Raw genomic sequence first — 27524 nt, forward strand, 5'->3', positions numbered from 1 at the left:
TCATCTCTCTCTCTCAGCTAGGGGGTCCCTGGCCTGAAAAGGTTGAAGACCCCTGTTCTAACGGTTTGTATTTTTTCGTAAATGAACGCCCTACTTTATCACGCTACAGCGTCACACAAAAGCATCAAAAGTAGCAGATCGCGCCACGCTTCGAGCTTGTAGATCTGCTACTTTTTTGCTACTTTTGAATTTGAATCCTGAAAAGTAACAGTTTTGGACATGAGGTTTCCACCCGACAGAGACGAAAAACTCTTAGGTGTGTTAATGAATGGAGCTATTCACGTTCGCACTGTAAATTCCACTGCACATGGTATATGTTTCCATTATGTTCCATTACCTTTACACTTTCGGTTACAGCTGCGCAATGTAAAATGCAGTTGTTGTGACATTAATTGCAAAACATGTTAACAAAATATGCGGAGGGGGTACAAAGCCTCGACAGTTAACCCATTAAGACTGGGGAAACATCTGTCTTGTTAGATTTTAACCACTTTAACCATTATTTTATACTTAGGCTATTCAAAAATAGCAGATGTACAAGCTCATAGTGCGGCACCGAGTGCCGCGCTTGTAAATCTGCAAAAAATAAATAAATCATGAACATTTGTGCAAATCTTTGATTATATATATATTTAAAGAGAACATTTTTAACTCCAATCTTTGCTTCTGGGGGTCCCTGGAACAAAATATTTTGAGATGGGGGTCCGTGGCCAAATACAGGGTCCTTGACATGAAAACGTTTGAGAACCACTGAGCAACATAAGTGTTTCAGAAAACTGTCACTTTGTCCTCCGGCCCCAGCCAAAAAAAAGTCTGTCCCCAAAAAAAGTCTGTCCATACATGGGCATAGAAGGGACACATGTCATGCGAAGCCCGGCCATTCAGATTTCAACCACTAGGGGTCTGGCAGTACCAGGTCTCCTGGTTCCCTTGTTAACTTCCCACAGTTATCGGATTCACAAGGATATCGTTGCTGTTGGGCAGAAACCTCTTCAAACCCATCAAAAGTAGCAGATCTGCAACCTCAAAACGCGGCGCGAAGCTTGCCGATCTGCTACTTCTGCTATTTTTGAATTTGGATCCTGAAAAGTAATAGTAACAGTTTTGGACATATGAGGTGCCTTGGTGTGTGATAAGCCTTCAAATGGGCCTTGCCGGTTCATTTTCCTTTGTTTTTATTTTCATCAACCAATGTCAGCTGTTGAGGCCAGCGAGGATGTCGGTTTATCAACGCGGATTCGTTGTCTGTCATTTTGCTGCATGGCAGACGTATTAACGCCAAGGCTCAGCCCCAGCAGGTGTGTTCAATGCTCGTGTAGCAGTGGTTCTCAAACTTTTTCATGCCAAGGACCCCCAAATTGATATTTATCTGGCCACGGACCCCCCCATCTGCAATTGTTTTGTTCCAGGGACCACCCCAGAAGCAAAGATTCAAGTTAAAAATGTTCATATTCAAAGAATATTTTCAAAAATAGCAGATCTACAAGCTCATAGTGCGGCACTCAGTCCCGCGCTATGAGCTTGTATATCTGCTATTTTTGAATAGCCAATGTATAAAAGGTTAAAGTGCTGGTATGATTGTGATACTATGTTAACTACTTTTGCTGGGGACCCCCTGGTACCCCCCCAGGGTCCTCGGACCCCACTCTGAGAACCACTGTCGTATAGGATCGTATACGCGCTCTGTCACCGGCGGCGGCCACTTGTGTGAGTTTTGGCTTGTTGTTTTTGTGTGCAAGTGACTGTCTCAGGTAGTGACTGCCTCAGGTTTACAGTAGGCTTGTCCCCCTTGGCCAAGTGGACATGGCAATCTTAACCACTTAAAAACCCTCTAGTCTAGGGGTCTTTCAGCCCAAGGACCCCTTAGCTGAGTGAGAGAGATGAATTAGGGACCCCCCACTACATATTGTTTAGAACTGTGTTGCAGATTAAACCTTTTCATAGATGGCTTCCTTGACTATCATCAGTGTTGTGTAAATTAATGTTTTTTTTTGTTTATTTAACCACTTAAACCCTATATACTTAGTAAACTTGACCTTTGTACTTGGTTTGCTCTTTTTTCCCCTCTACAACAAACCTCTTTGCCGAAAATTCGGCTAATGTTCCACAGAATATGGAGGCTAGGTTTCAAGTTAATGTAAAAAAAAAAAAGATCCTATCACACAAAGATTTGGCGGCCCCCCTGTAGTAACTCTGAGGACCCCCATGGCCTAATTTACGGAAAAACACAAAAAGCTAGAATATGGAGATAGGAGGTTTCTGCCCGACAGCGAAGATTTGCTCTTGAGACACGGCAGCCACCAGTGAATGAATGCGAAACGCCTTGTGTTGCAAAATGCGTCCGGTGGGGTCGTCGTCGGGCCATTGAGAAGGGGACAGCTGAAGCAGAATGACACGTGACACTATTTATTTCTGTTAAGTGTTATTTACTGTAACAAGGTAGATTTTATTGTGTTCAGGGCAGAACTAGGTTGTGTCCCATTGTGTTTGAGCAGCGAGATGCTCCAGCATGGCTGCTAATAGGCTCTGGCAGTTCTCTTCAGCTGATGCGTTTTAGCACAGTCTTTGTTTTGTCTAGACTCAGTCTTCCGCTTGTAGCTCAACGTTGAGAATGTTTCTGCAAGGCCTGCTTTCTCCTCTTCACAGGCACATACAGGCGTGTGCACTTTGACTCACACTCACTCTCCATATCTCCCATTAGCCCTATTATGACAGCCATGTGAACGTTCCTTATTCATGCCGCCCCAGACCTAAAATAGACGAGAGGACTTCAGAGCATCAAATTGAGGCCAAGTATCTGCTAAAAATACCCACCATATTGTTTACAAGTTAGAGGTGGCATTGGTCCGCCAAAAAGAGTCCACTTTTCATGCTCTGTGCAAAGCAAACTCTTTATTTGACAGGAACAGCCTATTTTGTCTAGGGTGGACGTTGTGTGGGTTTCCCAGTACACCCTGTGTTCTGCGGAGATACGGAACGATGTGGTTCCATGAATATAGGGCCGATAAAGTTTGAGAAACGACTTCTGACCAGAAGGCAATTTCTCAGAAAAGTACAGCGGACTAGAGTGCTCGTCCAAAAGCTCAAGACAAAAGAAATCGGAAGGAATTTGGAGGATTTCATCCACTAGCTGAATCATTACTGTTGCCATAGATATACGAGCTGAAATCACTTGGGGGTGACGCATTTCTGTTCCAAGGATAGATTTCTGTATCTGTACCCCAGGAGTCACACTCTCGTGAATTCCTTTTTCCTTGCTCAACTGTTATTCCTTGTGTCGGTCTTGGAGCTGGAATGTGCTTTGGGAAGTTTTCAACACCTCTGAGACCCTAAGCAGGAAGAGGGAGGAGGCATTATATTCTGACTTCTTCCAACAGAATGCCTCACTCGCATCCGCTGGCCAGTGCCTCGCAAACAAAGAATGTTCTGTTTTTTTTGTGCTTGTTGTGAGGAAGAAGTAGAAAGAGCTTAAATCATTTCTACCAGAGCCTCATCCCTCTGTCTGCCATCACATCAACATTATCACTCTTTTTTCCTTTGTCTTCCACCGCATTTTTCCTTCGTCTTCCTCCGTATTTTCTTAGTCTTCCAATGTAATAAGGAGTAAACGGGTGTAATGATTGGACAACTTTATATTCCCACCATTACCCCACTTCTGTAAGGTGTTGGGTGGGATGGGAGAATGAATTTGAGGATTTAACCATCCTATATACTTTGTTGGCCGGGGTCCCCCAGGGCTCTATCCTGGCATCCATGGCCCCCTCCTTTTTCCCCCAACACCAAATCCCTTCGCCAAAAATAGCAGATCTACAAGCTCACAACGCTGCATTGTTTTTTGCTGAATGGTCATCATTTTTGCCCAATGTTCATGTGTTGTGACATGCCCAGAATAGGGATGCTGGGGTTTAAGTGGTTAAAAAGACTGTTATTGCTTGGGCAATAGATTTTCCTTTTAATGGCTTTATTTTCCGATTTTGTCTTTTGTTTACATTTTCTCCTCATTAAGTCATTAAGACACTACCGAACTTGCCTGAATAATTGAGTTAATGTTCACTAAACATTATTGTGTGCTTAATAAGTCATGGCTGGTTGAACATTTTCTCCAGGGACTATTTCAGGCTATAGTTCTCAAATCAATCCGTGCTATAACATTCATTAAAGTGCAATGATAACATAACTTTGAAAAATAATAATAAGAACCACCACAATTATATTTAATGGGTTGGATTACCAATCTCAGGCAAGTTTCAAGTCTCTGCAAGTAGATTTCCATACCGTACTGAAATGAACAGAATCCAAAGGCTCTCTAGAAACTCAAACAAACCAATGGTATGCTTTGGAAAATGTTCGGCGGTAGTGTCAAGTTTACCATGAGTCATCATAGTCAATGGGCTAAACGTGCCAGGCCACCGTTATGGTCCCTTTTAAAGGTGCCCAAATCCTACCAGTTTCAGGAACCAACTGGTGAAAAGACCCAAATCTCCAAATCCTTTTCTCAGTGTTCTCCGTTGCTGTACGGCCATCAGAGGGAAGTGCTTTGGAAGCACTTAGACAGGCAGATTTTTATTTCATTTTATTCATTTGTTTACTTTTTTTGGTTGGGAGCTGGGGGATTATCTGCGCTAATTTAAGAAAAGCCTAGAGCAGAAGTGGAGAGAAAGCAAGCAAAATAGGTGTGAGGGCACTGGGAGTCTGGCAGTTGCAGACTGTTAAATACGGTTTACATAAATATAAACAGCCACTCGCATATTTTTCTCTTCTCTTCTTTTAAGCAGCAGATATTTTGATCTTTCATTTGTCTGTTGTCCTTCTGTATTCCTCTTGCAGTACAGCTTGTACTTGACGGATACATGCGGTCGTTTTTCACAACGTGCCTCTGTTTTATAGATCCCGTTCCTTTCTTTAGAATCCCTGAAACGTAGAGGCTTTGACTTGAGTCGACAGGGATGACTTTTTCGATTTCTATTTATCCTTTATCTTTGGAGCAAAGAGAATCCCCTCTGCTTTGTAATATTATTCAAACGCTGAATCATTTAGGCTCTCATTGAAAATGACTGATTTCGTGTTAATAAGCTGCTGGTAGTATTTTATACAGCCTGGTGTGTGATCTCCATATCGGAGTGGAAGAATCATTGGACTGTAATGGCTGCCATCTGCCCAATATTCGTTGTGGTGCAGGCATGTCATGGTTGCTATTTCTCAAACTGTTGGGGGATGCATAGGCCTGTAACTAGGGCTACGTGGGACCACTAAAAGAGGGACTTTGGAATATATGCACAATCTATGGACATTTTGGTTTTGACATAAAAAATACAGTACACAATAGTCGCTGTTGGGCATAAAAACCTTGTATCTCTCCATATTCATCTTTTGCCTATAATGACACACCCAAAATAGGGACGGCAGGTTGAAAGGGGTTAAGTCTGTAGGTTTTACAAATATTGAATCAATGAAAAGTTCGCTCACAAGAGTTTGTGACTACACTGGATCTGTAGGAACCATTGTTGTAACCATTTCCTGAAAAGTTTAGGACAGGTTTCCACCCGACAGCAACTATATTCACAAAGTAAAAGACATTTCCATAAATGCTCCACCATGAATTAGTCTGTATAATAGAAAATATGTTGCATCTGTTGCTGGGCTGTCACTGCACGACGAGCCAACACCAATTCCCTGACTGTATGGAACACATCCAAGCAGTGGTTTAAAACTGAAAACGGTTTCACCCCGTCTAGTGATTCCATACGCCGAATGATTCACTTGGAACTTGGATAGTCTCTTGTGGTTGACCTGTGTCTTCAAGGACTACTGTAGCCTCGCTCTGGCAGATTCGACCGGTTTCCAGGCTAGGACTACTATAGCTGTCTGAAAGTTCCATGCATTGTGTATTGGTTTAAGTTCTCCTCCGCAGAACTGTCTCTTATCTAATATGTGAATACAGGAGAGTGTAGGTTACATTAACCACTTGAACCCTAGTCTCCATATTCTGTGGCATATTAGCCGAATTTTCGGCAAAGAGGTTTGGTGTAGAGATTTTGGGAACGTTTTTGGACTTGTAAAATGTAAAATTGGATTTGATGTAAAAGGAGCAATACCACAGTGTAAAAATACTAATAAGTAGCGTAAAAATATCTTGAGATATTTGGTCTAAACATATTCCAGGTTGGGTCTCAGTGGTAGTTGAGAGAGGGTGACCAGGCATTCTTGCTAGGTGCCATTTTAACGGGGTTTACTCATTTCCCTCTGAAGATGACACATTCAGACACATTCCTAGAGTACTTTTTCTACCCAAAGTGCTCATTAGTTTTACTCGCATACCACACACACACATCCTTGAAGAGAAGTCATCACGTATACCCCAGTTATTGTTTAATGAAAGCGAGGGTTTTCAGGAAATTCTCTGCTGGGTAGGGCTGTCACGATTATGTAATTTACAAGTTCTACAAGTTCAAAGAGATTTGCTGAACTTGTAGATCTGCTATTTTTTTAATATATGAACATTCTTTACATGGAAATGATTATGATGATTATGACAATTATGTAAGAAATAATTGCAATTATCTCAAATAATTGCAATTATCTCAAATAATTGCAATTATCTCAAATAATTGCAATTATCTCAAATAATTGCGATTATGTAATAATCGTGACAGGCCTACTGCTCGGTTGGCTGTGGATTGGAACTGTGTTTTTTAGCTTCCTGCTACCGCTTCTGTTTGGAGAAGTGGGCCATGCTCACATGGGTAGCCCACCCCAGCAAGGAGCCTCAACCGCCGCTTTCCTCTCCTGCTCGGGCCATGAATGGGGCTTTCATTGCCCAGTGGCCAGAGAGTGACAGAGTTGATTTACCACTGTTGATCACAAATGAAATAGCAGCCTTGTTTGAAGTAGGTGCTCTTCACTCCCTGCCTAGTCCAGCCTCTCAGACCCCAGCCCTTATTTTGTCCACTGGCCTGGGAGACACCCCCACACCCCACCCCACAAAGGTCAACGGAGCTGTTAACGCGTCCTCGGATATTTTCTTGTGTGTTCTTTCTTTGGGGCTGCAGGGCAAGGCAAGACACTCAGTCAAGGGACCACAAGCTATTCTGACTGGCTGACAACACAAACACAGCCATGCAGAAATGAGGACGGTTTATTTCTTCTGAGCCAACGGCGGAATGTCCCCCCCCCCCCCCCCCCCCCCCCGAAGACAAACCCCTAGCTACTGTAGCAACCACGGCAGATGACATTCTGTAATGTCATCCACAGGGGTTTCCAATCAAGTTTAAAATTATATACTATGGGATATAGTGTGTGTGTGTGTGTGTGTGTGTGTAATGTATAATATTTCCATATGCGTGTGAATAAACCTTTATATATTTTTGATATCCACTCTGTGAACGTTGTCTTCTCAGTAGCAGGACAAAGGACGGATAATTAGTTACGTTATCTCGCCCTCCCTTGGTAAAAAATTGGCTTAGACAGACAAGCAGATTTGTGTTGGTATTCATGTATACCGTTTCATCGTCTGCGACGAAGTTCGTTGCTGAGCTTCTCTTTTGAGATGAGCTGGAGAGCATAATCCCGGCTGAACACTGTAATTGACTGCGGTGCAGTCTGACAGCCAGGCAAATTACAGGTCTACGGTGTCTGTATCTATAACACCTTAGGTGCTGCTCTGCAGTAACATGACACTATACATGGAGGAGAAACCTGGCTGGCCACTTTCGCACCCGCTGCCCTCCCGACTTCTGAAGCCTGATTTATACACTCTGTTGTTGTCGGTGTTGTCAGTGTTAACGCGCTGAAAATAGCCACTGTACAAGCTCAGAAGGCATCGCATCATGGCGCGTTGTGAGCTGGTAGATCCGCTATTTTCGACGTGCAACAAAGTATGAATTAAGCATTAGGTGATCTCCCTTGGTATGTGGCATGCCCCTGCTAACGTTTTACGGAATGAAAATTGGTATTGCCGGTATTTTGGTGCTGGTGCTTTAGCTTAAGAGTGAGACTTCACTTGTCAGCTTCTGCTTTAATTGAGGGGTGTTTTGAATAGGATTTAATGTCATTTGAGGTCAAATTGAGTATGTGGGATTCATTGGCCCTTGGCCGGTGTTTTCTGCTGTAGGAGTGCAATTTGGGTTTCTTATCCCAGTCCTTCTCAAACATTTTAGCCCTGGACCCCCATCTGAAAATATTGTGTGCCATGGGCCCCCATAAGAGAAGAGTTGTGTTAAAAATGTTCAGAACCGTTCCAGATTTTTCAAAATGTTTTGAAAATGGCAGATCTGCTATTTTCGAATAGCCGCGGTATAAAACAGGGTTCAAGTGGTTATACTTTTCCTAATTTTTCTGGGGACTCCCTGAAACACCCTCAAGGACCCCCGGGGGTCCATGCACCCCACTTTGAGAACCAGTGTCCTATCCCACTCTTGCCTCTCAACTGGCATGTCACGGATAACTTTGCAAGTACCTAGCTTTTACCGCAAACTTGCAGAGCATTCCACTGAGCTGAACCTTTTTCCTTTTTTTCTTTTTCCTTTTCCTTTTTTAAATCTGTTGTGTGGACATTCTGGCAAACGTAAATGGTTCCAGACATTTTCTGTACACCGTGTGCCGGTAGCAGATAATGGGTTTATTTGAAGTGACTCGATGGCAAATAAAACATGATTGGTAACGCTAGACTGAGTGCATTTACTGCGTAGGTGAACAGAAGCATGTGCTGGCGATATGGCTAAGTGAGGTCGCTGAGAGGTCAGGTGACGTAATGGCAAACAAAAACATAAAGTGAAGTCGGGAAGACTGGAGCAGTGGTTCTCAAACTTTTTCATGTCAAGGAATTTATGTTTTAGGCCGCAGACCCCCCATCTGAAAAGAGGAGGTTTGAGGTGTTAAAAGTTGGCAAAGTTATGAAAATTGTTTTTTAATTATTCACGATTTTTCACATAATATTTTTGAAAATAGCTGATCTACAAGCTATTTTTATGGGTAAGTGGTTACACTGATTTTTATGCTATATTCACTAATTTTGCTGGAGACCCCTTGGAACCCCCCCAAGGACACCTGGGGGTCCCCGGACCCCACTTTGAGAAAGAAAAGCAAACATTAGAATTGACAATTGACAAAATAGTTTGGATTGTACACACATTTGGTGAGTTAACCCATTAAAACCGGGAAAATATCTGTGTCACTTTAGATTTCTTTGGCTATTCAAAAATAGCATCTCTGCTATTTTTGAAAAATCATGAAAATTTGTGCAAATCTTTGAATACATATTTCTTTTAAAGCCAACATTTTTAACTCAAATCTTTGCTTCTGGGGGTCCCTGGAATAAAATATTTTGAGAGGGGGGGGGGGGGGGGATCCGTGGCCAAATACATATCATTTGGGAAAATTAGCAGATATACAAGCTCACAGCTTGTGTATCTGCTATTTTTGAGCATTTTTGAAAAATCTTGAAAGTGTGGTAACTACTGATTTAGAAGGCATTTCTAGAATCTGCCTCAGGTCTTAATGTTTAATGAGTTAAGACAGGCACTTGTAGCTGAGCAATGCACTGTTGGGATTCAATGATACGGGCATGTTTAGCACAGTGCGCACACAATCACTGTAATCAGTATAGTTTTTAGAACTATATTTGCATATGACAAGCTTATTATAGCCCAATATCACAAAGCATGTCCCAAAGGGCTGCACACAACAAAAATAAATAAGTATCTAGCTAAAAAAATAAAATACGCAAGAATGCAATGCATATAAAAGCAAAATAAATCACATATGAAACAAACAAAACTGTGACGGCAATGTTACAAAGATTGACATTGCCCAGGCTATTTGCTGTGAAACTGCATATCGTTGCTGTCGGGCAGAAACCTTGTATCTCCATATCTCTACTTGTAACTCTGTAAATTAATACCCTACTTCATCATACAGTGTTGCGCAAAAGTAGTGAAAATTGCAGATCTACAAGTAATCGGCTATTTTCACTGTTTTTAAATGTTTTTAAGATAATATTTAAAAAAGGAACGGTTTTGGACATACAAGGTTTGCCACCCCTGACTTTACCCCAAAAGAAACAAAGATATACTGGTGAATGGATACTTTGGAATGGATAAAGCTCATTCAATTTATCTACTCCCAGAATATTTATATTTTGTGGGTTATATTTGATTTGTATACTGTTAAACTGGCTGAAAGAATGTCATCACTCTTTTACTGCAGCTGTAGATTTGTATTGGGAATTTCTCCACTTGGACGAACTTTCCAGTCGTCTGTGCAGCTGTACTCGATCAAGAACCTCCGTGATATATTGGGACAGCTAGCTCAGAATAGTACTCCATTGTTGGATAAGTGGAAGCGCACACATATAGTACGGCCAGGTGTGACCAGGTGTGCCTCACGAGTTGATCTCATGTCAGAACTTCCTTCATTCAGACAGAAGTGCATCTCGAGCACAAAACCTGGTTTCATTGGCTGTTTAATAAAACACTCATCATCTGCGCTGGGAGCTCTGCAATGTTTCGCATAAATCATCTTTTGATGGATGTATTCCCCTGCGAGCCTTATCCTCCTTCCTGCTGCAGGTGGTTTGATAAGACTATTAGATTGCACACTAATCCCAGCGGAGCTGAGGGGCCGCTGTCTTTGAGCGGTATTCCGCTGTCTGTGTTCAGTTAAGACCACAACAGGTCCAACTGGTAAGACTCGGTCGAAGCCGTTTGAAATTTCGTCACGCGAGGCACGTTGGGGCAAGTGATGTCTTCATGTGTCATTGTCTACGGTAGAAACCAAATTAATTGTGTAATTGTTTTTCAGCGTCTCGTCGGCAGTGCTCTGCTCGTCAACCAGTGTTACAGGGACAAAGATTGACCATAAAATCTAGTTGCCAATGTCAAAAAAAAGGACTTGCTTCACTTGCAAAAGCTGCCTGTACAGTTGAAAGAGTGACTTGGTTGGAATCAGTCCTGCACTGTGGTTTCTTTTGTGTCGAAACGGTTTGATGAATCCCATTTGTCCACACAGAGTGAAATGCAACATGCTACTATTCTTATGGACATAATCAAACAAATGTGACGTATCGCTATGAAATATGACAGTTATGTTAGATTCAAATTATGAAAGGAGTATAGCCTTAAGAAATGGCTGTTGTAGAACATTGGAGTTGAATCCCGTCCACCAGTACTTGTGTTTAGGGAAGGAGGTTCTCTTTATGTTTTGGAGCTGAGACCTCTGCAGCTGTCGAGCAGACGTTTGCTGAACGTTGAGAGCCCGAGGAGAGAGAGGGGAACAAGGCTTGGGTTTCTGTTTTCTTTTTGGATCCCATGACTTAAGACGATGTCTCTCAAAGAACGTGGCGGCGAGGTTGAGGCACTGCCGGTTTCTAAAAAAATCCTGCTTGATCGGCCAGAACCTGTAGTAAACGCCCTCCAGTTGCATGCACACATGCGCATACACCCATGCTTCGTTTTGTCATCTAGAAATTAATCTAGAAGGCAAACAGTCCCTCTTTGTGCGCTGGTGCTCTGTCTCTCATGGCTGGTATCCAGTTCCATAACGAGCAGCAGCTGGCTCAGAGGCCTGCATCCCTCGCCCTGATGAATGTGTCATTTGTTGCTTGTTTAGCAAGTCACTTTATACAGCCTCTTCAGCCATTCACATAACATAACACACAAATATGCGCATGCTCACAACACTGAGCAAAAGTTACTGCATTGCAATTATTCTGCCCTTGTAGTTGTGCGTCTTGTGTAAAAATAGGTTCAAGATTCTGCTGTGTATGTTGGGTTTTCAGTTAGAAAGTAAATCATTTCGAAGAATATTGTTGGTTAGTAAGACTTGTAGTATTTCATTGTAGTCCCTTCACACTGATGCGACTGAACAGCTATAAGAATGATACTTCTGGTTGCCTTTGCCCCACAGCTGTTGCACGGCTTTCACTGCCCTCTCACTACAATAGGAGCAATAATGCAAGGGCTGCACTACTGAGATCCAAGCCTTATGAAGTGATGTCTGCGATGACTCAAGTGGAAATTGTAGGTCATCTCCCTCCATTCACTATAATTGAAAGAAGTAGTCCTTTCCCGGCTTATTCAGATTGAACGCCCTAATTCCTTATGCAGTTCTTGCTTTTGACTTTCTCCTGGCCCCATGAAGTTGATTCAAAAACTTCTATTATTTTTTTCTTTTCTTTTTTTCCCCCCTCAACCATACTCTTCATTTTGTGATGGCTGCAGTCAAATCTGTCTCCCTTCTGCCTCCTCCAGATTTCCTAGTCACTGTGTCTTCATAATTGGCATGTCAGCAGCTGTGGAATTTAGAAGAAACCGTGATCATTAAACTACAGCACAACACACCCCCCCCCCCCTCCCATATTCTCAACGGTGTTAGAGCTCTGTAATGTCCATGCTGTTGGTCAGACTCCCCCTGAGCATAGGACAAATCTAAATTGACAAACTTTAAAAAATGAAATGTCATGCTACTGTCAAATTCACTTGCTGGGTGCAAATAGCTGTTCTTTCAAAGTTGTTATGCACCCTTTCCCCTCTTAGCGGCCTCTTCCCCCCCTCTCAGTGTATGTATTTCCTGTCCCAGCTGGAACTGTTCCAGAATTTCCAATGAAGGTCTGGGAACAGTCAGTGAGGAAGAGTCAGTGATGGAATACTTAACTTTATTATTATTATTTGTATGCCTTTACTTGTTTTTTCTTGGTCAATTTGTAAGTACTTCCTCATAGCTCTTTTCCCATAGCAGAATCAGAGAACAGAGCAGATCTCTGGCATCATATTACATTAGTCACATCCATCACAAAGTATTGATCCCAGCGTCCACGAGGTACCAAAGGTTTTGGAATGTAAAAGTAATATGTGCTTGAACATTTGCCTAATCTATCTTGTACTTGCTGACTTGAACAAAACTCAACATTAGTGGTATTCCATTACCGCTTTCTCCTTTTGCCCGTCTTAATTACTTTCATTTCCACAGTGTGTGTCTTATCCCTGTGTCTAATTCCCATGATGTCAGCGCCTCCTCCTGTTTCACTGCACCTGGAGGTGGGGCTGGGAGCTAGAGCAGCAGGGCATTGAGTCTGGGAGACAGGGGAAGTGGAAAGTGAACACTGCTGCTCAGAACAAGTTCAAGTTTCCTTTAAAAAAAAAGAAAAAGGGGGAAAAAGGAGGGGGGGATATTGACATGGGTAAAATAAACCGCCAGATAAACAATAATCCACAACAACAAAAAAGATGAACCGAATTTCTGTCTGATACTACTGCACCTTAATGGCACTAGGGATTAATTAAAACTTTAGTGAACAACACTAAATTAAAACTTAGTGTTCAGGTTTAATTTCTCTCATGGTTTACTGAACATATTAACTAGGTGAATCTGTTTGTTTTTCTGTGCTTTACTTTGATAATGTAATATTAAATACAGAATCAAAGCAGTTCTTAGTAATGATTTAATGACCATGTGCCTTGCAAGATAAGTGTCACTGCTACACTGTCTACCTTGTGGTAAATTATGCCTTTGGCAAGGAATTTAAGAATTTCAGTTTGTGATTATTTGTAAAAAACAAAAACACATTTGACCATGAATCCTTGTGCAAGATATGAATACCATTATATAATTTCCATGTTTTTAATATCCCCTTTTTATGATTGTGGGATTTAGGACATATTTTTGGCATGTGTGGGGGTTGGAGTGAGTAGAGGTGTGCTTGATTGATCTTGTGAGACAGACATAAAGGGTGAACATATAAGGCCTACCTCTTGGAAGAGAAAAACCACTGCACCTGTTTCTCCCTGTCTGTTATCTAAGCTGTCAGAACCTGCCTGGAATCTCACAGGTTGTATTTTCCTTTAACCCATTAAGACCTGAGGCCGATTCTACAAATGACTTCTAAATCAGTAGTTCTCAGACCTTTTCGTGTCAAGGACCCCCAAATCGATATATATATATATATATATTTATGGCCGTGCCCCCCCCCCCCCATCTGAAAATGTTTTGTGCCAGGGGCCCCCAGAAGAGAAGTGAAGCGCTGTGAGCTTGTATATCTACTATTTTTGAGAACCACTGTTCTAAATCCTAAGAGTTTTCTGAAAAAAGTATGTTGCTATTTATATATAGCTAAAATCTAAAATGACACGGATGCTTTCCCGGTTTGAATGGGTTAAAGTAGTACACAATAGATTGGGGGGGATGTTTCTCATTTCTCTGCAGGTGTGGTTCCCATTTTCCCTCGCATGGAATACGATTTCATAGCCTTCTTTTTTTTTTTTACCCACACAATATAAGTTGAACCGAGAGAACTGTGCCTAAGGCATAGTGACGATGTGTGATTCATAGTCTGCGGAGCCAAATATTGTTATATAATTCATGCAATCTTAAAGGTTTCTCTCCAAGATGGATGTTTTTTGCTGTGATTCGAAGCATTCTCTTCTTGCCAGAGGCTCTGCCCAGTACATTTAACTGCCAATGTTTTTCTTAAGAGGTGTCTTGATTTAAAAAAAAATGCATGTTGACTACTTTTTAGACTTGGCAATGTGAAAGTAGACCATATTCTTTCCAGGAAAACAGGTTTTAAAGTGCAAGATCTGACTGAGCAATTAGATAAGAAGGCACAGTAACAACTCATTTTCCCACAGCTGGACACCTGTTAGTCATTGAGAAATATGTCAATAACATCACGGGAGTCTGCATGGACTTCCTTCTTTTTTTTTGTTCTTCTTTTTTTTTTCTAAGCCTGAGAGAGCCATGGGAACTTTAAGTAAAAGTATGCACAAACACTCCCCCTGCCCTGGGGTCCACACAGACGATGCAAACCATGAGCAAATTGTGTCAGCATGGAGAAAGGCTCTTTTCTCTGCCTATTAGTGAAAAAGAGGCCATTAGATGGCCATTTCTCCTCTGCCCGGGAGAGGAATCCCAACATTAACGATCATGAATTAAGACCCATGGTGGTATTATTATTTCTTTTTTCCCCAAAAATAAGATTTATAAAGGTCTACACTGGGAGCATGTTGTCTCATAATGAGTGAGGCACTTGAGAGATCTTTTTTTTACAGGCCATTGATGTGCTTACAAGCATGGAAATGATGGCTCCCCTGTTCTCACTTCGGTTTGATTGGTGCACTCTGCAGCACTGCCTGTGTTCCTTTTGAGCGATGCTAGTGTGATGTATCACAGCCTGATACTGTTTACCACGACCCCAGTTGGTTATTTACACCTTTATAGTTGCATGTGTTTTATTTTTCATGTCACTGAGGTGACGTGAGAAGGAGGTAATGATGCAAACGTTTCATATGCATCACAACGGTATTGCAATCCAAACTGAAATAACCCATTAAAAAAGGGAAAGCATAAGCGTCATTTTAGATTTGAGCTATATATATATATATATATATATATATATATATATATATATATATATATATAGCACATTGGTTGGCTATAAAAACAATTGCAGATATACAAGCTCATAGCACGCCACTTTGTGCTATGAGCTTGTAGATCTGCTATCTTTGGAAAATAGTGAAAATATATGCAAATTGCAAATCTTTGAATATCTATTTTTAAAGCATTTTTAAAAAATGTACTCAAATCTTTGCTTCTTGGGGTCCCTGGAAGAAAACATTTTCAGATGGGGGTTCGTGGCCAAATACATGTAATTTTGGTGGTCCTTGACATGAAAAAGTTGGAGCAGCACAGATATAGCAACATAGGTTTTTCAGAAAACTGTTAGGATTTAGAAGACATTTGTAGAATCGGCCTCAGGTTTTAATGGGATAAACAAAAATATGTGCCTGAAGCAATTTCTCTCGATTTCTGAACATGTTAACTTTTTGTGTGAAGTCCTCTTGGATGAAACACAATTTAGTTCACCCATTATTATCTTGGTTCTGCTCAATATCCTCTCAGAAAGGTAGGCTTAAACGAGTTAGCCAAAGGTGAAGGATTATTAGGGGGGAATGGTGACTGTGATCTCATGGCTAGTCTTAAGTTCTGTTCAGTATGATTCAGATTCTAAGGCATTGTAGGGGGAACCACTGTTTTTCCTTCAATCATTGTTGCCAGCATCCTCACTCAACCATTTTAACCCAGTAATTTATTTATGTTGCATATACATGACCATATATTTGTACATATCTGTTAAAAATGACACAGAAACACTCAAGAGCTTATTTCTATTGTTGTCCTTGGGAGTGCAAATGATCAACAATCAATGGATTGTTGATGTTTTCTTTATTGCATGCATCTGTACTGCACTAGCATGGTTATTTATGAGTGCATCTTGAATTGACCTTTTTAAATCTGTATATGATCTCGCTACGGTGTTTAAAAACCCAGTAAAACCGGGAAAGCATCTGTGTCACTTCCGATTTTTGTGTTGGCTATTCAAAAATAGCAGATATACAAGCTTGTACATCTGCTGTTTATGAACATTTTTGAAAACTCTTGAAAGTGTGAGAACCACTGATTTTAGAAGGCTTTTGTAGAATCGGCCTAAAGTCTCAATGGGTTAAACCCACACATCTAACGAGCTCTTTACTCTTCCCGCAGGTTTCCGCAAGATCAGCCTGGACGACCTGCGCAAGGCCTACATCGTCAAGGACGTCCAGCAGTACATCCTCCACCGGCTGGACCAGGAGGAGGCCCTGCGGCAGCACCTCACCAAGGAGACCGCCGAGATGCTCAACCAGCTTCACATCAAGAGCAGTGGCTGTTTCCTCTACCTGGAGCGCGTGCTGGACGGCGTGGTGGAGAACTTCATCATGCTGCGCGAGATCCGCGACATCCCTGGCACGCTCAACGGCCTCTACCTGTGGCTCTGCCAGCGGCTGTTCGTCCGGAAGCAGTTTGCCAAGGTCCAGCCCATCCTCAACGTGATCCTGGCCGCCTGCAGGCCTCTCACGGTCAAGGAGCTCTACCACGCGGTCTGGACCAAAAACATGACTCTCACCATGGAGGAGTTTCAGAAGAAGATGGACATTCTCGCCAAGCTGTTAGTGGACGGCCTCGGAAGCACTAAGATCCTCTTTCACTACAGTTTTGCAGAGTGGCTGCTGGATGTTAAGCACTGCACCCAGAAATACCTGTGCAACGCAGCGGAGGGCCACAGGATGCTGGCAATGAGTTACACTTGCCGGGCCAAGCAGCTCAAACCACTGGAAGTACAGGAATTTGCCCTGCATCTTGTCAACTCCAATTTGCAGATTGAGCCGTTTAATCTAGCTCTTTGGATGGTATGGAACGGAACTCCTGCTAAGGACTCTCTAAGCACCTCTATACCAAAAGAACAGGAGGTGCTTCAGCTTCTGGTCAAAGCTGGTGCTCATGTGAACAATGAGGATGATCACGCGTCTTGTATCGTACAGCAGGCGTTGGAGAGAGAGGACTCGATTCGGACATTACTTGACAACGGGGCCTCTGTTAACCAGTGCGACTCTAACGGAAGAACCCTGTTGGCCAATGCTGCATACAGTGGAAACCTTGACGTGGTGAACTTGCTCATATCGAGAGGGGCAAACATGGAGCTTGAGGACAACCATGGCCAGACGGCACTTACTCTGGCAGCAAGGCAGGGCCACACCAAGGTAGTCAACTGCCTTATCGGCTGTGAGGCCAATATAAATCACACGGATCATGATGGCTGGACGGCCCTGCGCTCGGCGGCATGGGGCGGACATTCGGAAGTGGTGTCCGCCCTCCTCTACGCTGGCGGTAAAGTGGACTGTGCAGATGCAGACAGCAGAACTGCTCTGAGGGCTGCCGCGTGGGGAGGTCACGAGGATATCGTGTTGAATCTCCTCCAGCACGGCGCCGAGGTCAACAAAGCGGACAATGAAGGAAGAACGGCGCTCATCGCGGCGGCCTACATGGGACACAGGGAGATTGTTGAGCACCTCCTGGACCATGGGGCAGAGGTCAACCACGAGGACGTGGATGGGCGCACTGCCCTGTCGGTCGCCGCTCTCTGTGTGCCGGCCAGCAAAGGCCACGCTTCGGTGGTGAGCCTCCTGATCGACAGAGGAGCGGAGGTCGACCACTGTGACAAAGACTGCATGACGCCGCTGCTCGTGGCTGGCTATGAAGGACACGTGGACGTAGTTGACCTGCTTCTGGAAGGCGGGGCCGACGTGGACCACACGGACAACAATGGGCGTACGCCTCTTCTCGCTGCCGCCTCCATGGGCCACGCCTCTGTGGTCAACACACTGCTGTTCTGGGGGGCCGCTGTTGACAGCATCGACAGCGAGGGGAGGACCGTCCTGAGCATCGCTTCGGCTCAGGGAAACGTGGAGGTGGTCCGCACTCTGCTGGACAGAGGCCTGGACGAGAACCACAGGGACGATGCAGGCTGGACTCCGTTACACATGGCCTCCTTCGAGGGCCACCGGCAAGTGTGTGACGCCCTCCTTGAGCAAGGAGCCCGCTGTTCCGAGGTAGACAACGATGGCAGAATACCCTTGATATTATCAGCACAGGAGGGACATTACGACTGCGTTCATATTCTCCTGGAAAATAAGTCTTGCATTGACCAGAGGGGATACGATGGGAGGAATGCTATCAGGGTGGCCGCATTGGAAGGTCACAGGGACATTGTGGAACTGTTACTAAGTCACGGGGCTGACATAGACTACAAAGACGCAGATGGGCGACCAACGCTCTACATATTGGCACTTGAAAACCAGCTGGCAATGGCGGAGTATTTCCTGGAAAACGGGGCGAATGTGGAAGCCAGCGACACTGAGGGCAGGACGGCCCTTCACGTGTCCTGCTGGCAGGGGCATGTCGAAATGGTCCGACTGCTGATAAACTATCATGCTGACGTGAACTCCTGTGACAATGAGAAGCGCTCAGCTCTCCAGTCTGCTGCTTGGCAAGGCCACACGAAAGTTGTACAGTTTTTGATAGACAACAGTACACGTGTGGACCACACGTGTAACCAGGGTGCGACGGCACTGGGCATAGCGGCTCAGGAGGGTCACATCGATGTTGTCCAGCTACTCCTAGAGCAAGGTGCCGACCCCAACCACGCTGACCAGTTTGGACGCACCGCAATGAGAGTGGCGGCAAAAGGTGGCCACTCTATGATCATAAAACTCCTAGAGAAATACGGGGCCTCGACTCTAAATGGCTGTAACCCGTCCCCTGTTCATACCTTGGAGGAGAAAACGCCACTGTCCGTAACGGGCAAAATGCAGTCTCTGACCATCAAGTCAAACAGCTCTGGCAGCACGGGAGCTGGAGACATGCAGTCGTCTAGACGAGGCCAGCCCAACGGACCTGTCCATGCTTTCAGCTCCCCATCGGAGTCTCCCGACTCCACAGTGGACAGACAGAAATCCTCCCTCTCCAACAATTCTCTCAAAAGCTCAAAGAACTCCTCCCTGCGAACCACCTCGTCTACGGCCACTGCACAGACCGTGCCCATAGACAGCTTTCATGGCATGACCTTCACAGAGCAGATCCAGCAGCACTCTCTTCCACGCACCCGGAGTAGGCAGTCCATCGTATCGCCTTCCTCCACCACCAAGTCCATCGGCCAGCTGCAGCCGGCGTCTCCCTCCACTGACTTTGACTGGACCCAGTTAAAACCCAGTCTCAAGTCGACAAAGGGAAGCAAGGTCGGAAACGGGACGTCGAACAGCAAAGGGACATCGGGAGACAAGAAAAAGCTCAAGAACAGCGGATCGAGCCAGGGTCAGGTGTTGGAGTATGAAATGACCCAGTTCGACAAGAGGATCGCCCTCAACAAGGCGGTCGCGAACATTGCAGTAAAGGATCCTCACTGTAAGATCATGATCGACAGTTCGGCCACCCAGCCGGAGGGGGGGCCGGGCCACGACCAGCTCTTCATCCAGCAGCAGAGCTGTGCAGAGAAGAAGAGGAACGGCATCATGACCAACCCCAATTACCACCTGGGCAATCAGGTATTCCTGGGAAGGGTCTCTGTGCCTCGGTCCGTCCAGAACCGAGGCCACCAGGATGTTCTAGAGAACTATCCCATTGGGGAGACAGAACTAAGCCTTAAACAAGCCCTTAAATTGCAGATTGAAGGATCAGACCCTGGGTTTAACTACAAAAAGGAGACTCCATTATAGCCGGTAATAATGAATAGACTTTCAAACTAATCCAACACTATATGCTCTCATTGAAATGCATCCTACACTCAGTATTCGTCTCAACAGCCAGCGATTCCTTAGCTTTTCTGTTCATTTACACTGATAAATATGCAGAGCTTAGGGTTCGACTCAAGGACTTGCTTAGCTGTTGCAGTCAAGAGAGAGCTGTCATCTATTGGATATCACCAGACTTGTGCATGATGGATGCATTTGGAGGAATGCCTCAATCTGGCCAAGAGAACAGTTTTTCAACAAAGCATTAATCTAAACCATTCCTATACCATTTCAGATGTCTTGAATGCCATTCGTCATGCAGACATTGGAGGGAATGTGCCAAAGTGACTATTTTCATCTGCATAGTAAAAAATGTAAAACTATTTTCTTTTTCCACACGCCAGTGGGACACCTCAAATAGAAAAACAAAACAAACCCTAGGGAAGATTGTCAATTGCTGCATAAGGCTTAAAAGGAACTGATACTTTGATGTGCCTACATCTGTTACAGCCTTCTCATGCACACTATCATTTTTAATTTAATGTATTGATATTTAATGAAACAGTGTATGCACTTTGTAAAGAGAGAAAAAACAGACATGCATTTGTACCGTTTGCTCCATACCACTCCCCCCACCCTATGTTTTATTCAAACCAACTGTTCAAAAGAAACATACCAATGCTTGTTTTTTTTTATTTTTATTTTTTTTATATTACATGTGCTGTTTGTTTTGTTTGCAGTCGTTTTTGTGTTCACACTGACAGCAATGTACCACTAGGTACATTGTCGCATAAAACCAGAAGACATCAAGGTGACTGACACCGTGATATACAGATATGTAAACATGCGTGCATTGATACTCTGCCTTTCTAGAGACCCCAAATAATCTGTGTTTAACCTTGATCAGTGTGCTAAACATATGTTGTGTGTAATATGTTAATAGCTATGGCAATTTGCTCCTCCAGTGTGTGTGTATATATATACAGTATATAGACTACGTATACTGTATATATACATACAAGCATATTTATTTTTTGGAAAAGAAGCCACTTTTGCTACTTTTTGTGTTGTATGCTCTACCATGGTGCTGTGTTCAAAGGTTGCCTGCAGTTATTATGGATTCTTAATTTTTTGTTATCACTATGTGCATTGTGTATTATTACAGATATGAGAGTGAGGGGGCAGTACATTGAAAATGTTATAAACCCGTGATTTCATTTTGTCCCTATGGGATTTGTTTTTCCAGCTGTTTTTTTATTTTTATTTTTTGTGCGTGTTATTATTTGTGCGTTTTAAAATATTTAAATAACCCATCGTGTGCTGTTCTGCAACGGAGTCTGGTGCTAAATGCAGTGGTTTCAAGTGAGCGCAGTGATTAAACAAATGCATCGGCTGTCAGTTACATAATAACCTATCACAAACAATGCAAGAAACAAAATTCAAAGCTTTGTTTCCCTTTTATCAGTGTCATGTGGGCAGTATGTTCTATTTTCCACTGGTCTCTTGTTGGGGTGGCATGATGCAAACCGGCGCAACGGGGCTTTACGGCCATTGAGACAACTTAAGCCTGATTTATACTTAGTTGCACGCTGGTGTTGCATGCCGTAAATAGCAGATATACAAGCTCACAACGCATCACATTCGTGACCCGATGTGAGCTTGTAGATCTGCTATTTACTGAGCACGACACCGGCACGCAACTAAGTATAGCTGAGGCTTTGCAGGCTTCAATATAATATCGTAGTTTGAAAGCGGTGTCTTAAAATGTGTCCTTGTCGAGCCAAAATTGTATCCCACTGGCCCCCCCTCCCCTTTCTGGGTATAGCTGACTGCATAGGAGTTCAATTGGACCTACAGTAAACCTTGCTTAAGAACTGTGTATGTGGTGGGGGGGGCGGGGATTTGACTGTATGACGCTAGCTTAGAACATCAGAAACATCTGTTTCTCATGAACTGTGTGGAGCTGCGTTAGCATTTACAGGCTGTGTCATATTTTTGCAGGCTTTTCTTAATGTTAACAGTGAGCTATTTTCATGCAGAGAGCGAGTGGAGGGGAGAAGGAAAGCAATGGCATGCACAAACACTTAAAGCCCTTGGTCAAAGCTCTTAGCTCCCTCAGTGCAACAGCAGCTCGGTGTGTATGGCGTTGCTGTCCGGACAGAAACCTCTTATCTCCATATTTTAATGTTTTTTTCCCCCTGCAAATTAATGCCCTACTGCGTCATACTACTGTGTCCCACAACATTTTTAAATCTACAAGCTCAAAGTGTGTCGTGATGACACATTTTGAGGTTGTAGATCGGCAATATTTTTGCTATTTGAATCCTGAAAAGTAACAGTTTTGGACATATGAGGTTTCCACCCGACAGCGACGATGGCTTGAAGGTTCATTGGAAGGTTTGGATTGGATTCTAGAAGAACTGTTGGAAATCATCATAAGCTGTCTTGTGCAGTTTATAGTTTGTTTTGCTTGTGTTTTTGTCTTGTCACGTTTCACTTATTTGTCAACAAATTGGATTGTAAATAGCTTAACTTGTACATTAAACGTTCAGTTAAAAGAATTCCTGTACTATATGAAGTGGAATTTTCTGATGTATATTAAAGTGCTTAATAAACATATTTGCTTTACTGCTGGAAAATGATTACGTCTTTTGCTGCTTTATTCATGCGTTGGGGACATTGGAGTTAAAGATACATTCAACTTATACAACTAGTGTCATCACACTTGTTAGGTAAGCTTGAATGTTTGCCCATTTTGTTGTGGTCTTTTATGAGTGCTAGATAGAGACTGTTAGACATCTCCCAGACATGATGAATCTAAATGGACAGCAATCATTTATTGCCCTTTTAAGACCAAGCAGAGGTCAATTCACATCAAATACTGTAGCCCTGTGGACAGACTTTTGGCCTCAATCCAGAGGCACTCATCCCATTTTTCCAATAGGGAGTCCCGTCCCCCCAAATCCTTTGTTAGGTCTACATAACTGCAGGCTGCGCTCAGTCTTTCCTCTGCTACTTGGCCGTTTGATGGTAGATGGCCAAACCGGGACACTGCATGCATCACAGCTCTTGGATCAAACTGAAGTGGAACGGGGGATGGTGCCAAGCTCATTCCCCCCCCTCATCGCCCCGGTTCACTCAGTTCATCTGAGCCCTACAGATTGAAATGTACAATGTTGGTCTGCCATGTATGATGTCATATTGTTGAGCCGAAGAATTTCCAGATTGAGAACTATGCATTAAAAAAGTCTCCCAGACTCCCACTTTTTTATGGGGAAATATGTGATGCATGTGATCTGCATGCATTAATATTGTAATATTTTTTTTTAGAAAACTGTCAGTCTTTCTTTAGAAAAACAAATAGGCCTACTGGGATCTATATCTTAAAATGCGCAGAATCTCTTGAGCGTTTATGTGTGTGTGTGTGTGTGTGTGTGTCCCACATAAGATTCAGACTGACGATGCGTATAGGTATAGCTGATGACCCAAAGGAGCTTTTGATTGAATACTTTATTAACAGTTTGCAAATAGTACAGTGGTACGATTATACAATGGTGCTAAAAGGATAACACAAGCCCCAAGGGCCTGTTTCCATTGTGGTCCTGTGTATTCAATTCATCGAGTGATTTGAGTTATTTGCCGTCTGGGACCGATGTCAGTGCTGTGATGTCATGTCGATGACACCAGGGATCTCCATATTTGGGGATCTATAGACATTTTTGGCGAACCGCCAATCCGACCGACTTCCCTCCTTCCTTTAGATGTTAATTGATTAATCCTGTGTATCAATTATTATTTTTTTGCTTCTGTTGACTTTTCAGTTTTTAAAATTTCCCTTGCGTTTTGACCTTCATAACCCCCTATCCCACTTATTTGAAAATTGAAATGTAGGCTATATTTAACTTTGGCTGGCTTTGTGTGCCGATATTGAATGCCGTATATTTCATACCATCAACATCACGTCGCTGTAGGCTACCTTGTCGGAATGCCTGCATTGTTATCCCGTCAGGTGAGTGTGAATGCAAAGCGTCACTTCGTTCACCGGTACCTTCATGACGATGCGTCATGATGGCGCTTATGTAAGAGACGCTAGTATCATTGAAATGCAGCATGCAGTAGCAGTATTTCTTTTACCTGAAATGCATTTTGGGAAGAAGAAAGTAATCCCTTCAGAATCAAACAGCAGAACCAGAAGTTGGATCCTTTATTTGTGAAATCAATCGCCATCTTTATTCGGTGAGTAGGCTAAGCATAGGTTGTGCGTGCGCACACACACACACACACACACACACACACACACACACACACACACACACACACACACACACACATATATATACACATACAGTGCTGTGAAGTAGCCTAACTAAGTACAATTACTTAAGTAAAAGTTTGAGGTATGTTTTACTTTACTGGAGTATTTCCAGTTTTCAGTACTTTTACTTCTACTCCACTACATCTCAAAGTACAATGCAATGATTTGAAAACTTTTGTTACTAGTTACTTGGTAGATTACAAAACATACATTAAAGACGGGGTGCCATGATTTTCAGTGACCCCCCCCCCCCCCAAAACATAATCATCAGGTATTATAGTTATACTAGGAGGAAGATTTTTTTCAAAAAAGGGTACAGAAAGTGTTAAAATTATGTTTTTATGTGGGCACGCCTCCAGTTCATTAAGTATACCTGGTTCTCTAGCCTCGCGTGGCCAGACAATATCACACGACACACTAATCTGCCGAGGGCTAAAGTGCATGCAATTTTGCAAAGGCAGATTCGTCTTGAACCAGGCTACTGGTTCTCACCTCAGCACCTCCTCCACCACCTTAGCACCATAATCAGGGGGAGGGTATATTTGTCTCCGCCAGGCCGAAAGGCATGGCGAGAGAGTATGTTTTACCCCCTGTATGTCTGTCCGTCCGTCCGTCCGTGTGTGTGTGTGTCCTGTCCGTGTGTTACCAGCTAATCTCCGGCACCGTTGGCCTGCTCGCTGCGAAACTGTGCACTCCCTCAATGCCAATTCAGAACCTTTGCCCCAAATATTTCACATGGGCCTGTTATAGCGCCACCAGGAGGCCGATTTGTGCAAAACCCATTTTTTTACGTTACTCCTACAGATTATATCCAAACTTCATGCAAATTGGTACACAGTATCACTATAGTCATGTGATCAACCCGGATCTGCCCGATTTCCCATATTTCATCCTGATTGGCTAAGGTTGGCTTCCAAAGATTGCAGGATTAATCCGTTTTGAACAAAATGCCTCAATTCATGAACGCAGCTTGCAATTTGTGTGAAATCTCACACGCTAGGCCGAGGAAGAAATGCCACCCATTTGACATTGGCCTGTTATAGTGCCACCAGCAGGTCTAATTTAGCAAAACACATTTTTGGAACAAAATGCCTCAAATCATGAATGCAGTGTCCGATTGCCGTGAAAGGCCTAAGAAGAAATGGCACCCTTTTCACATTGGCCTATTATAGCGCCACCAGGAGGCCACAATAACGTACCTGACCTGGCGGAGACCTGTGCTCCGAGGAGCACTTTTTCTAGTTTACTGTGTTTTACTGTTTACTGTCATTAAATGGCTGTTTTTCCATTGGCACGTTTGACCCTCAAGGTTTCAGCCTCTAGGAAGAAACTCAAAATAGTCAGAGAAGACATAAAACACCATAGAAACACCACCAGGAGCCTTAATGAAGTTCTATCAACCTCATAGACACATGAAAAACAGAAAAAGTGCAAAACCATGGCACCACCTCTTTAACCACTTCAGCCCTATACATTTCGCCATTTGAAAATAGCTTGTAGATCTGGTATTTTCTAAAGATTTGTATATATTTCATACATTTGAAAACCTAAAGTACCATTACGTACGTAATGGTACTTTAAGTATATTTCAATGCCAATAAGTTTGTACTTTTACTCAAGTAGCCTACATTTAGAATTCTGGACTTTTACTTGTAACAGAGTATTTCTACATTGCAGTATTGATACTTTTATTTAAGTACTTTTACCACCACTGATTGTTAAACCTTTGTTTTGTAGATGATTTTATAGACCAAGTCTGAACCACGGGTTCTTTTTTATATTTCAGAGATCACTGGGAAAGATTTATTAAAAGCACTTGACTTGGTTGGAGAAAGCTTTAGATGCAGATTCAGCATCAGATTCCAAGTACAATTTGTCCCAAAGGACCTCATCAAACAATTATTTGAAGTCGTTAAATTATTTTTAGTGAATTTGAGACAAGTATAGTCTTTTGATTACATGCCATGTGTTTACTCGCACAGCTGTTTCAACTGAATGACATGATCTGAGATGTCAGTAGTACAGTATTCCAGACATAATGTCACTGTCAAGTTTGTGTTTGTCATAATATTATAGCAGTTTTACCAGTTGCTTTTATAGGTTTGTATATAAGTGGGGACAACTTGCTTCCTTATTCATGAAGTCGACTGTCTGTGGGTGATAGTTTTCGAATATGTCAATACCCATAAAAAGCACTCCTTATCCACCAATATCAGGTCTGTTGCCAAACATGTTTTTATCATCTCGGGCATATATCCAGGATCAGATCAATTTTGAGTTGTAATGACACCAAAATCACCATATATTTATTACAATGGTGATTTAATTTCTTTTAAGCAAAACACACTCAATAGGCTCCAAATTGTGACGCATTCTCACACTCCCAAGACGTCAAACGTCTGACTTCTTGGGACGGACATCCCAAGAAGTCACCCCTTGACTGGAAGGGGGGGCAAATGAGTTACGATTCTGTCCCTATCGGGACATTAACTCGAACGATGCTGAGTCGGCTCAAGCCGACTTAGCCACACTCAGCACGGGACTCGCTCGCCCAACGCCTCGCTCTTCGGTGTCTCTCGTGGCTCAAGTCCGCTTTAGATGTTTTAACCGTTTTCTTTCCGGTCACCCTATTACATCTGGGCTTTGACAACAGCACTTCCGCAATCCATGCATTTTAGAGAGTTAGAGTGTGTTGATTGTACAGAACACTATTTCTAGATTTTTAAAGCACACACATGCAGTGCACTTTGGTAGAGCGAGGTTTGGGTTGTGTTTTACCTTGCCATGATGTACAGTAACGAATATTGGCTCAGATAATCCAAATTTGAAAATTGAAACTGGTCTCAAAGCCACTATTTTATCACACAAATGAATGCAAACAAAGCAGATTCTGACAATGTCTTAACATTACAAACCCCACACTGCTCCCCTCTGCAGATCTGCACATCCAGTCTGGATCTTCTTCCTAATTCAAATAGTAAAATCAACAGGAAGTTTACATTTTTATTTGCCATTAAAACTGGAAAAGCATCTGTGTCATTTTAGATTTGTGCGTTGGCTATTCAAAAATAGCAGATATACAAACTTGTGAACTTGTACATTTGCTATTTTAG

The 27524-nt window shown here is 43.0% G+C and overlaps 1 protein-coding gene across 1 annotated transcript in view; it reads left to right on the forward strand.

Moving 5' to 3' along the window:
* Positions 1–20900, forward strand: part of ankrd50 (ankyrin repeat domain 50) — a 38661-nt gene extending 17761 nt beyond the window's left edge. The window contains exon 4 of the mRNA XM_084041341.1: positions 16537–20900. Coding sequence (XP_083897467.1) covers positions 16537–20081 — 3545 coding nt within the window. The 3' untranslated portion in view covers positions 20082–20900. The remainder of the gene's footprint in view (positions 1–16536) is intronic.
* The last annotated feature ends 6624 nt before the right edge of the window (positions 20901–27524 follow it).

The sequence above is a fragment of the Gymnoscopelus microlampas genome, assembly GCF_963454915.1.
Source record: "Gymnoscopelus microlampas genome assembly, chromosome: 18".
Classification (NCBI taxonomy): Eukaryota; Metazoa; Chordata; class Actinopteri; order Myctophiformes; family Myctophidae; genus Gymnoscopelus; species Gymnoscopelus microlampas.